This window comes from Octopus bimaculoides, chromosome 12, assembly GCF_046866305.1.
Source record: "Octopus bimaculoides isolate indiv1 chromosome 12, ASM4686630v1, whole genome shotgun sequence".
NCBI classification, from domain to species: domain Eukaryota; kingdom Metazoa; phylum Mollusca; class Cephalopoda; order Octopoda; family Octopodidae; genus Octopus; species Octopus bimaculoides.
The window spans coordinates 38,199,836-38,213,664 of NC_142939.1; the positions used below are offsets into that span (position 1 = coordinate 38,199,836).

Sequence of the window (13,829 nt, forward strand, 5' to 3'; positions counted from 1 at the left end):
TCCCTCGTGTTAATGGCCTAACCCTCTGCATTATTCTGTCTCTCTCGATCCTGGTGCACCCGCCCTCCCACCCCCTCCACCAGTACCGGAAATTCCTATTTCCTCCACCAGTACCGGAAGTTCCTATTTCCTCCACCAGTACCGGAAGTTCCTAATTTCTTCACCAGTACCGGAAGTTCCTATTTACTCCACCAGTACCAGAAGTTCCTATACTCTCCACCCGTACCGTAAGTCCCTGGCTATCTCCCATGAACACTTCTAATGGCCTCACGCCACCGCCCACCCCCGTTTAGTGTTTATCTCCTATGTAAGGTAGCGAACATATAGTGCAAAATATTGTGTAGTGGATGCAGGTTGAAATGAATGCTACTGATTGTTTATGAATTCTGCAAAATGCAAGCTCTTTTCAGGTACATGAAGCGGCTGTTCCCTGCCCCAGGGTCTCACGGGCCCATACCTCCCATACCCTCAGGGTTGGCACTCTCAACGTCAGCACACTGAAAGGTAGGTCTGGTGAGATTGTTGAGATGCTTGAACGGAGGCGTGTCGATATCTGCTACCTCCAAGAAGTAAGGTGGAGAGGAGGTTCCGCTAGGTTCCTCACAGGCAAAGAACACAGGTACAACATTTTCTGGGCAGGGAACACAAACGGGGTCGGAGGCATGGGTATACTTCTTGCAGAGAAATGGGTGGATAAGGTAATCAAAGTAGCCAGAGTATGCGATAGAATACTTAAGATTAGATTAGTCCTTCACCATGGGTTAGCAACCATTATCTCGGCCTATGCCCCTCAACCGGGGCTACCCAATGGACAGAAAGACCGATTTTATGACACCCTCTTGCAGACTACCTCATCGACGAATGACAGGGACCTTCCATGGAGTACATGGAGGCTATGGTTTTGGTTCCTGCAATGAGGAGGGAACCAGGCTGCTGGAGTTCTGTGATGCAAATGACCTTATGGTCTGCAATACTAACTTCAGGAAACCTGCCAGTCACCTAGTCACCTACCATTTTGGCAGACACATTAGCCAAATTGACTACATCCTTGCCAGAAAAAGAGAAAGATGGCTGCTCATAAATGCCAAAACCTTTGCAGGTGAAGAATGTACCCCGCAACATAGACTAGTAGTTAATAACTTCAGGATCAGGGCGAACTGGTTGCCCAGTAGACGACCAGCTTGGAGGAGACGGGTCTGTAAGCTCAAAGATCCTGCGAATGGACAGAAATTTAGAGACTTATTACTTGAAGCCTTTGATGAAATAGAAGGGAATGTAGCTTCACATGATGTAGAAGACAACTGGACGTTTCTACGGGACAACCTGATGAAGCCACTGACCAGATCTGTGGCTGGTGCAAAGTCCCCTCTCGACCCAAAATAACGTGTGGTGGAACAATGTTGTTGACAGGGCTATTAGACAAAAGAAACAGGCTTGGAAGGACTGGAAAACAGTGGTAGCAGGGAATTGTATCAGACTGCCAGAAGGGAAGCTAAGCGACAGGTTTATTTAGCCAGAGGGGAAGTAGATAAGAAAAATTTGCCAATGTTCTGCACCGTGACGACCAAAGACTTCAGGTATTTCGTGTTGCAAGACAGTGTGTGAGAGAGAATCGTGATGTCGTGGGAGAGAAATGTGTTTGCGTGGATGATGGTACACTTGCACTAAATGAGGCTGCAAAGAAGGAGGTTTGGAGACGCCACTACGAAAGGTTGCTCAATAAAGAGAATGAATGGGAGGAAGAGAGTCTGCCGAATGTCAACCCAACAGAGGGACCAGTGATTCGAGTTGACAGCACCATGGTTGATAAAGCTATTAAGAGTATGAAGACAGGAAAAGCCCCCGGCCCATCAGGAATCACTGCAGAGATACTCAAAATATCTGGTAGTGTAGGCTATAGCCTAGTTACCCGTATTGTTAACCAGGTGATACAAGAAGGAGTCATACCCAATGACTGGTGTAGCAGCACCATAGTCAACTGCTACAAAGGTAAAGGTGACGCTTTAGATACAAATAATTACAGAGGTATCAGTTGTTAGATCAGGTAATGAAACTCACGGAGAGGGTCATAGCCCAACTAATTAGGGAGCGAGTCAGTTTAGATGAGATGCAGTTTGGGTTCGTGCCAGGGAAAAGCACCACTGATGCTATATTTCTGGTAAGACAGCTGCAGGAGAAATACCTAGCCAAGGATAAACCTCTGTACCTGGCTTTCGTTGACATGGAGAAAGCCTTTGACAGGGTCCTCCGATCCCTTATCTGGTGGTCAATGAGGAAACTAGGGATAGAAGAATGGTTAGTGAGAGCTGAGCAAGCCATGTACAGAGACGCTGTCAGTAAGGTGAGGGTTAGCAACGAGTACAGTGAAGAATTCCGGGTAGAGGTAGGAATTAACCAAGGTTCAGTCCTCAGCCCCCTCCTATTTATCATAGTCCTCCAGGCGATAACAAGAATTCATGACAGGATGCCCCTGGGAGCTCCTCTATGCTGATGACCTTGCACTAATTGCTGAGTCACAATCAGAACTAGAGGAGAAGTTTCAGGTGTGGAAGCAAGGACTAGAATCAAAGGGCCTTAGAGTCATCCTAGCTAAAACCAAAGTCCTAATAAGTAGGAAAGTAGACAAAACACAAACCCCTTCAGGTAGATGGCCCTGCTCGATCTGTAGAAAAGGCGTTGGTAGAAACTCTATAGGATGTACCCAGTGCAAGCTATGGACACAGAAGAGGTGCAGCAATATCAAAGGAAGGTTAACTAGGAAGTTAGTTTTTGTATGTGGCAGATGTTCAGGAGCAAAAAACACTGAAAATGTGCAGAAATCAACTTCTGCCACATTCCAGGGAGAAAAACTAGACTTAGCTGATAGCTTCCGCTAACTAGGTGACCAAGTTAGTAGTGGGGGAGGGTGCACTGAAAGTGTAGCTGCTAGAATAAGAATAGCTTGGGCAAAGTTCAGAGAGCTCTTACCTCTGCTGGTGACAAAGGGCCTCTCACCCAGAGTAAAAGGCAGACTGTATGACGCATGTGTACATACAGCCATGCTTCATGGCAATGAAATATGGGCTGTGAATGTTGAGGACATGCATAGGCTTGCAAGGAATGAAGCCAGTATGCTCCGATGGATGTGTAATGTCAGTGTGCATACTTGACAGAGTGTAAGTACCTTGAGAGAAAAATTGAACCTAAGAAGCATCAGTTGAGGTGTGCAAGAGAGACGATTGCGCTGGTATGGTCATGTGGCAAGAATGGATGAGAATAGCTGCGTGAAAAAGTGTCGCACCCTAGCAGTTGAGGGAACCTGTGGAAGAGGTAGGCCCAGGAAGACGTGAGATGAGGTGGTGAGGCACAACCCTTGAACATTGGGCCTCACCGAGGCGATACATCTTATGGGATTTCTACCTATGGCTTTCCTACAGATCAAGTAGGGCCATCTACCTGAAGGGATATGTGATTTGTTTGCTTTGCTATTTACTAAGACTTTGGTTTTTGCTAGGTTAACTCTAAGGCCCTTCAATTCTAGACCTTGCCTCCACACCTGAAATTTCTTCTCTAGTTCTGGTAGTGATTCAGCTATAAGAACAAGGTCATCAGCGTAAAGGAGCTCCATGGGGCATCATCATCATCATCATCGTTTAACGTCCGCTTTCCATGCTAGCATGGGTTGGACGATTTGACTGAAGACTGGTGAAACCAGATGGCTACACCAGGCTCCAATCTGATTTGGCAGAGTTTCTACAGCTGGATGTCCTTCCTAATGCCAACCACTCAGAGAGTGTAGTGGGTGCTTTTACGTGTCACCCGCACGAAGGCCAGCCAGGCGGCACTGGCAAGTCACGCTCAAAATGGTGCATTTCATGTGTCACCCGCTCAAGAGCCAGTCCAGGGGCACCGGCAACGATCTCGCTCAAAAAATTTCATGTGTCACCCGCACAAGAGCCAGTCCAGGGGCACTGGCAACGATCTCGCTCGAAAATCCTATGACGGCCCCGCACAAGAGCCAGTTCAGCGGCACTGGCAACGATCTCGCTCGAAAAATTTCATGTGTCACCCGCACAAGAGCCAGTCCAGGGGCACTGGCAACGATCTCGCTCGAAAAATTTCATGTGTCACCCACACAAGAGCCAGTCCAGGGGCACCGGCAACGATCTCGATCGAAAATCCCACAAAGGCCAGCCAGGCAGCACTGGCAACGGCAACGCCCAAAATGGTGCATTTCATGTGTCACCCGCACATGAGCCAGTCCAGGGGCACTGGCAACGATCTCGCTCGAAAGATGTCTTAAATTCCTCTGTTATTGCCTGGAGGACTATGATGAACAAGAGGGGGCTGAGGGCTGATCCTTGGTGAACCCCTACTTGTACTCTGAATTCATTGCTGTACTCATTGACAACCCTCACCTTACTGACTGCATCCCTCTACATGGCTTGTACAGCTCTCACCAACCACTCATTTATCCCTAGTTTCTGCACTGACCACCAGATAAGGGATCAGGGGACCCTGTCAAAGGCTTTCTCCTTGACAACAAAAGCTAAGTACAGAGGTTTATCTTTGGCTAGGTACTTCTCCTGTAGCTGCCTTACCAGAAATATAGGATCAGTAGGGCTTCTCCCTGGCACAAAGCCAAATTGCATCTCATCTTGACTAACTCTCTGCCTAATTAGTTGGTCTCTGACCCTCTTCGTGACTTTTATCACCTGATCCAACAATTTGATACCTCTGTAATTATTTCTATCTAAGTAGTACCATAGATAGAGGAGTGATATGTGTCAGGAAGAGAATTGGAGAAAATGCTTGACTGGACAGAAAGCGAGGAGGGGATCAGGGTCCCTGCATGTACAAGCATAACCTAGGTGGTTTTAGCGTGTAATTTTTTTTTATACCACAATGGACAGGTTTTCTTGAGCACAGCAAATTGCCAATTATTTCAGATTTTTCTCACCTCCTCCATAAGGCTCAGTATCTTGAGATCAGCATTCACTACTTTATTCAATGTCTTCCTGGATTTCCCTTTTCCACAAATTCCAGCCACTTTAAGCAATTGTTGTCAACAATATGCAAGGTCAAACTAGTGCAGTCTTCTCTCTTGCACACTACATCTGATTCCTCTTATGCCTAACTTTCCTCTGAATACATGAGCACTTTGTTATACAGGTACACTGAAGTTGCACATCCAATGGCGCATACTAGTTTCATTCCTTTCTAGTCTTTGCATGTCCTAAACACTCAGGGCTCACAGCTCACTACCATTACTGTTCATATACAAGTGCCATACAATCTGCATTTCACTTAGAGAGAGACCTTTTGTTGTCAACAGAGGCAATAGCTCTCTGAACTTTCTCCATCCCGTACTAGTAACTACACTTTTAGAATAGCAAATTAGGTTACCCAGGTATTTTAGGTATCATTAGTCTTTATGGCACCTGTGCATCCTCCCACACAAACACTGCTTTCTCCACTAACCTTCCTGTGATTCCACAGCACTTCTTGTGTGTCCATAGCTTGCACTGAGTACACCATATGAAATTCCTGCCTACACCTTTCCTACAGATGGAATGAAGCCATTTACTTGAAGCTTGTAGAACCCAGTCTGTTTTCCTGCTTACTAGCACTTTGGTCTTTGCTAAATTAACTTTAAGGTCCTTTAATTTCAGGTTTTGCTTCCACATCTGAAATTTCTTTTCTAATTCTCTTACAGATTCCACTATGGGTACAAGAGCATCAGCACATAGTAGTTCTTAGGGGCAGCAAGTCTTAAATTCCTCTGTGGTGGCCTAATGGAAAATAATGAATAGTAAGGGACTAAGAACTGAGCCCTGGTGAACACCTAACAGTACACTAAATTCATCACACTACTCATGGCTAACTTTCACCATACTGACAGTGTTCCTGTACATGGTTTGTATGGCTTTCACAAACTGTTTGTCTACCCTTGGCTTCCTTAGAGACCACTATATCATATATAGGAACTCTGTTGATGGCTTTTGCCAGATCAATGAATGCTAAGTACAATGGTTTACTCTAAGCAAATTACTTCTCATGTAGTTGTCTCAGAAGATAGCATCAGGAGTACTTCTCCCCAACACCAAACCAAACCAAACTGCATCTCATCTAGTCTAATTCTCCTAATTGGGCTATAACTCTCTCTGTAACTTTCATGACCTGATTCAGCAATTTGTTACCTCTGTAATTACTTCTGTCTAATCTAAGGCACCCCTATTTACCCTTGTAGCAGTTGACAATACTGGCACACCAGTCATTGGAGATGACACTTTGCTTGAATAACCTGATTAATCATCATTATCATCATCATCATCGTTTAATGTCTGCCTTCCATGCTAGCCTGAGTTGGACGATTTGACTGAGGACTGGTGGAGCCCGAAGGCTACACCAGGCTCCAATCTGATTTGGCAGAGTTTCTACAGCTGGATGCCCTTCCTAACGCCAACCACTCCGAGAGTGTAGTGGGTGCTTTTACGTGCCACCAGTACGAAGGCCAGTCAGCTGATACTGGCAAAACTACTCCTCCAGATATTTTAAATCTCTGTAGTAGTTTCTAATGGAGTAGGGGTTTTCTCTGTCTCCATATCCTCAATGACCTTATCTATCATACTACTGTCAACTAGGAAAGTTAGTTCCCTTTGTTAGGTCCATATTGGGAAGACTCCCTTTTATCCATGCATTCTTCACATTTAATAACCTTTCAGAATAGCACTTCTACAACTCTTTTCAGAATGACTAAATGCAAGCATACCATTATCCACCCATACACTTTTATCATCCACAACATCTCGATTCTAGCAATCCGAAAATATTGCATATCTGATCCTCATGTTGTAAGACATAGGCAAGCCTCTTCCTTTCTGCTTCTGTCCTTGCTAAATTGACCTGTCACCTAGATTCCCCTCAAGCGACTTGATATAGCTCTTTGCTGCCTCTGTTGTTCTAGTCTTTCCAACCCTGACTTTGCACTTTTATAGTCCTGTCTATCTCATTGTTCTATCACTATTTTGCCCCTGATCTTGTTGAAATTTTGTATTTGTTACAGATTTGATGTGTAGCCTTCTGTAGGTTGTCTCCTACATGCTTCCAGCTGTCCTCTCTGTTAAACATCACTATTTCTTAACAGATGTTTTAATTAGAACATTTCTAAATTCTGCTTGCTTAATGTATCTTTAAGCTTCCATACTTTATTTTTACAATCTGGTTTGCATCTCTAGTCCATCTAGTCCTAAGTCTGAAGTCACTCACCATTAACCTATGTTGAGTTGTGAAGGACTTCACATTTACAAGTATCTGTTTATTCTAGTTTCTGGGGAGAATGGAGTCAATCTGGCTTGTGTGCCCTGTTTCCTGAAGTTAGTGTTGCACATCAACAAGTCACTTGCAACACAGAACTCAAGCAACCTTGTTCCCTCCTCATTTCTATCACCAAAACTGTAACTGACATGCATGCCATGAAATCCATTGGAGTGCTGTCAACATGCCTGGTGACATCATCAGCCATGATAATAAGGTCATTGTCTCTCATCGTCAAGATATCTGCAAAAGGGACTCATAGAAATGATCCTGTTCATCTGCCAGTCCAGAGTGTGGAGTATAAGTAGAGAGAAATGCCACTGTTAGTTTAATAATCCTACCACACATACCCTGACTATTTTGATCACCTTATCTACCCATTTCTCTGCCAAAAGTATACCTACACTACCCACCCTACTGCTACTCCCCATCCAGAAGAATTTCTATCTACTTTCTTTGCCCACAAGCAGTCTAGCTGAGGTTTCTTCCCACTGAACTTCTTGCACATAGCACATGTCTACATGCCTCCACTCTAGCAGTTCAACAATCTACTTTTCATTGATTGTGGTGGCTCTAAGTTTGTGAAGGTGAGAAGAGTGAGAGAATACTAGGGGAACTATATAAAATATTTAGTGGTTATACTAGAAACAAAAAGTAAAATGCCTTACGTTTCATCACTAGGTTTGGCCATGTGTGAGCATGCAGAGCTTGTATTATTCTGCTTATTCCATATGACTCTTGGAAGTCTGGAAGAGAATAAAGTATTATTAATGCAATACAAATGATGTGGAAATGTAAACAATACATATTTTTACATATCAGCTCATGGAAAAGCTAATCATTTTACATATTCCTGATCTCTCTCCTCAGCCAAGTAACCTCGTACTTCCTCTACAGCAAGACACCAATTTCTGTCTCTCTGTCTCACTCTAGCCTTTCATCATTCGACACAAGATCACCTCCTCCAATGCCCCCTCCACTCTTGAAAGTTTTTTTTTTTGTCTTACAAGTACTTGGTAACCCTGTCAGTGAAGGTACCACTTAAAAGCACCCAGTCCACACTGTAAAGTGGTTGGTGTTTGGAAAGGCATCCAGCTGTAAAAGCTCTACCAAAACTAACCTTGCCTATGCTCGTGCCATGTCCACTCTGCTGAGTGGTTGGTGTTAGGAAGGGCTTTCAGCAGTAAAAAATCTAGCCAAAACAGTCACAGAAGTCTGATACAGACTTCTGCCTGGCTGGCTCTTGTGAAACCATCCCACCCATGCTAGCATTGAAGGTGGACATTAAATGATGGTGATGATGATGAAAGGTCCATTGATCAGTTTCTGAATGTAAGTAGATGAGATCATTTTTACAATGGAGAGGAATCTAGTACATAACAGTAATTTTCTGTGGAAAGCCAGGTGTCTATTTTCTGACAAATTAAACTGAACAATGATTAAGATCTTGCCTGAAAACTTGCTAGAAGTAACAGCTAAGTCTCCCTCAAATCACACACAACCATTTAAAAAAGCAAATGAAGCTTCAGAAAATGTAGTTCTATAGACTCCTATAAAGATGGGATGGTCATGACTGGAATCTTTTCATGATAGGTCAATTGCTGCATGATGATGAAGCCATAGCCTATATACTGGTTGCCAGATACTGTATATCAGGGTAGCTCTTAAAATTAAAAATTACTAACTTATTATGAAATAATATATGTAAAAAAATTATAAATCTGAATTAAGAACCTTTAGTCAGGTTAGTGAAAGAGTTTTGTAAAATATCAATACTAACAGGTCAGAATTAGCTGAGCATATATTTGATTGGAGAAAACGATGAGATCATTACAGTTTAATTACCTGGCACTAAGGCTGATGAAAAGTTTAGCTATTCAATAAAATTTAGTTTAATTTATGTATAAAGCTCTAATATAAACAATACTGTATTATATAGACCAAAGAATGCTAATATTGCAAAAGAGAATATTAAAGGATATTAAGCTGCAATATGAAGACAGTAAATAGCAGTGGTCTTTCACTTTATAGAAGAAAGTAGAAGTACATATTCTTGCATATGTGCTTCATCATCATTCTTGTCATCATCTAATGTCCACTTTCCATGATGGCATGGATTGTATGGTTTGACAGGATCCAGCAAGTTGCAAGGCTACATTGAATACTGTCAGCTTTGGCATGTTTCTAAGGCTGGACAGCTTTCCTAATGCCAAGTACTTTACAGTGTATGGAGTGCATTTTTCATACCATGAGCTCTAGTGACATTGCCAAGTAACTTGCAAAGCAAAGAAAGAAAATAAAAGGGAAAAGGAAAAAGCCTCTCCAACTAAATGGGGGTGGGTGGGTAGTATTTGAGATGGGGAGGAGGGCAATGGGTCTATGCCAGGTGTTAGGAGGCTAGAGTGTGACGGAAGAACAAGCCTAGGTATCTTGCAATTGAGATCAGGCTTGCCAAATGTATTTTGATGAAAGTACTAGATTTAGCAAAAAAACAAAAAGTACCAAATTTTGCTCAAAAAGTACCAAAATTTTAATTTATAATATTTTGCCTATAAATCAACTGAAATGCATAATATGTATTATTTATAATATACAGGGCTTTATTTTAAAGTGACCTACACATATTTAATGTACTTACTTTATAATTAGAAGGTTGCATCATCAATAGAGTGAGGTTCATCTTTGTACCAATGTCCTTGTCCTTCTTTTATTTTAGCACAAAGCTCTGCATCAGGTGTATAAGTTGTGCAGTTTACATCATGAAGAAGACTTTTTGAATGCAGTAGAGCATTGATTGTTTGGGCATGCAGTTTAGACCTATTCTTGAATTTAATGTTATTTAGGACTGAAAATATTCTCTCAGCTGCAGCTGAAGAATGTGGTAATGGTAGGAGCTGAAACATAAAGCATGATAAGACTGCATAACAAGCTTCATCTCCAGATTTTTCCTAAGAAATTTTATCCCTATAATCTTCTGGTTTGGTAGCTTCAGTTATGTCATTGTTATTTTGAAGTTATCTCCTTTCTTTACTCAGAGCTTGAATCTGACTCTCCTGAACAATATTTAGAAATTTGCATGCCAGAGGAACAATTGAACTTGGACTATTGTAATCACGAATACTAACTAGGTCTAGTGCCTCTAGAAGCTTCTGATTACGGAAAAAATCATGTGCAAAGAAGCACTGAAAAAATTCTTTTACAAGGCGCAAATAAGAACTTAATGTTTTCACATGAAACTGTTTCAATTCAGTTGTACTAATAGACGAAGCTTTTATGCAAATGCTTTCAACTTTTGCTCCTCTGTAAATTTCAGTTATGGGAAGCTAAACAGATGGATCACTGATGTTAATTTCATGTAGTTCTTTATTTTTCATAATTTCTTTTATAATAAAATTGCCAAGTATTCATTTAACAGTACATGCGATAAATTTGTACAATTTGTGCATTCTATAGCTTTCTGATTGGAAATCTAAGTTCAATTTAATAATATCTGGTAAAATATATGCTAAAAATGCATAATGTATCTCTGTGATTGGATTTGTTAATGAGTTCAGCACTTGTTATCTTCAATAAAATAACACTAGAGCAAGCCACTGTTCTAGTATTCTTTTGAAAACTTGTTCTAAAGATAGCCACCTTGTACAATTTACATGTAATAATTTATGAGGATCTGCTTGAGTAAATGCCTGAAATTCTTCATAATCCTGCAGTTTCTTTGGGCTTTTAACAAGATCTAAACATGAAGGTAATTCTGAACATGCCTTTGATGCACAGATATGCATAGAGTGACAGACACAACCCTGAGAGAGGGAACTTTGTTCTTCAGTAATGCCTGTACACCTCCCTTCTGTCCCATCATTGCACTAGCAAATCCTATCAAATTTTCAAAAGGAATATCATGCAAGGTGAAGAATCTTTCAATAGAGGAAAAAATTTCATTATCAGAGTAATCCTTGGCTTACAAAAGAATTAAATAACTATCAATAATTTTTTTTGAGTGCTACAATCATAAAATCTAGCTAACGGAACAAGCTGTTTTTTTGTACTTACATCAGTAGTTTCAACAATTAATGAAAACTTGCACTCTTTTAACTGTTTAATGAGGTTTTTAAAGTAATAAGGACCTAAAACATTTTTATGTATTTGAGCATCTTTGGTTCTTTCACATTTTATATCTTTAACTATTTTGGAATCAGGACATACATTATGAATTGGCAAATGATCCATAAGCCTCACTGGTAAGATGTGTTCTACAATGAAGGAACAAAGCTTAAGTTCCACAGTTGCTATGTTTGTAATATGAACAGAAGTTGTATGCTGCAGCAAGTCAGTCAGCTTTCCGCTTTTAATTTCTGAATTAACATTTTTAATATGTTTATCTGTTTTTCTGTGCCTCTCCAGATGAGTTACACTGCCTTGAATTTCATGACAAAATTTACAGTATACTCTCTTGATATTTGTTTTAATTGATGAAAATCAAGAATCCAATAAAAGTTTGTTCAATAATTTATGATTATATTGTTTAATTCTTTTCTTGGTGGAGTTAAACCTAAGTCAATTTCATCACTGCTTTTATCTTTTGTATTCTTGCTCATCATGAGGGTTATTAATCGCTCATAATTGATAAAGTTTAACAAGATAGTAAGGAAACACTTGTCACTTACGTATAAAACATGCTACTGACTGGCATTAGAGGCAGCAAGCCAGCGATACTAGATGGCATGTACGATACATGTATTGAACACATTCTATACCAACTAGCTACCAATTAGCTATAAACTGTCTTGTTATAAAGTGTCACAAAATATATTTTGATACAAAATAGTTAGTCCAATAGTAATGTAATGTATTTATCGTTATATTGTTCACTTAAATACGCTGTAAACTTATTTTTTACATAAAGCAAAAAAATTTGAAAAGGTACCAAATTATTGTAGTGTAGTACCAAAAGTATTACTGCACACCAAAAGTACCAAATTTGGTACAATAGTACCAGGTTTGGCAAGCCTGATTGAGATACAAGGCTATCCCATATTATATAAGGGTGGGTGGGAGTAGCTGGAAAGCTGAAAAGAAGACAGAAGTGGTGATGAAATGCTGGAGCATCTCAAAATACAAGGTAGGTGTAGAACAGGGTCCAGAAATGGATTGTAAGTAGAGACATAAATTCATTTAATTTATTCAAACATGGAGAAATATGTTAAATAAAATGATGATAATCTTAGAGGTGATTATTGAAGTCCGATGGGTATGAAGAAGCTAAGTATAAATTTCAGATCATTAGAACTTTAGAAGATATACATGAATCTGCCAAAATTATGGTCTGTATTACTAGTACTACTAGTAAAGATATTAAAGTGAAATTAAGTGGCTATTAAATCTCTGTCTTCAGACAGTATTATTTCAAACTATAGAAATAATACAAAACATACTAAGCTCTTCTCTACCCAGTCAATTCCTGTATACCAGTAGATTCTGATAACAGTCAAAGCAGAATTGGACAAGACAAATTTGGTCAGAGTATAATAGTTTCTCTGCATTTAATGTTGGTAGTGTGCTCCCCAGCATTGTAGTAGCTATTTCTGTGTGAATGTGTTTCTTATGATTGTCTGGGTTAAATGAAAGATAGGTAGTGCTTTTAGGATATTGTAGCAATAGTGCTGTGGTGCTGTATGTGACTAGATGTTTGAGGTGTGAAAGGGATTTTTGGAGTTTGAAATTTTCTATGACAATAAACTGCACATCTCACATGTCTTGATGGTCTTTCATTTTTAGTATTTTTGATACTTTGTGTAGGTGGTCTGTGAGTAGGGTTTGTGCATGTGTATGATGCATAGTAAACTGCTTTGTTGTCATTGTTGTTGTTCTTTTTTGTCAACCAAATATTGTTCCTGTGATTGCTGAGAGTATGTTTATGCATTGCTTTGGTTTCTTCATTATATCTTTTATTTGCTAGGTCTGGGGGAAGGGGTAGTCTCTGTAGAGAGTGCTGAAATTGATGTTATTAACATCGACATCATCACTGGGGTGAGCTGAATAAGATTCACATGATTGATCCTTCATCTTACGTGATATGTAACAGTCCCTTTCTTTTATATCCTTCCACAGGTTGGTATCAATAAATTACGTAGCGGAGGTTTAATCAATGTGTTCACACGATGTACTTTGTGAGACTACCAAAACACTCTCTTGACTACTACCGACCTCTACTCTTTATAAGAGTTTGGCTAGTCCATTCTCCAATCTGCCAAGGGTGTCAATGACTCTCGCCACAACACTTTCAATGAAATCTATATCTTTCCAGGGACTATAACCATTTTCAAGTGCTCAAAGTAAGGCATTACTAATCAGCCTTATTCACACTTCTCCAACAGTATCTAACTAAATGAACTTTTTTTCTCTAATAGTCTCTGATACTTTTAGAAGCTTCTTGAACAATCTTTATCTGGTGGGGGTGTTCTTTTCAGAACACATTCAAAAAAGAATGAAGCATACATTTAGGGGTATAAGGAATTTTGGCACAGCAGTATTGG

At 40.3% G+C, this 13,829-nt stretch overlaps 1 protein-coding gene across 14 annotated transcripts in view; it reads right to left on the bottom strand.

The window, feature by feature from the left end:
- LOC106879092 (alpha- and gamma-adaptin-binding protein p34) overlaps nt 1–13,829 on the bottom strand; it is a 209,338-nt gene that overhangs the window by 109,766 nt on the left and 85,743 nt on the right. For 10 of the 14 annotated variants that reach the window (XR_008265306.2, XR_008265305.2, XR_016243829.1 and 7 more), the window contains exon 5: nt 7,965–8,042. The exons of the other annotated variants lie outside the window; for them this stretch is intronic. Coding sequence is in view for 4 of the 10 variants with exons in the window: in XM_052972138.2 (XP_052828098.1) it covers nt 7,965–8,042 (78 nt within the window). In the remaining 6 variants the exon portion in view is untranslated. The remainder of the gene's footprint in view (nt 1–7,964; nt 8,043–13,829) is intronic. 14 annotated transcript variants of the gene reach the window in all.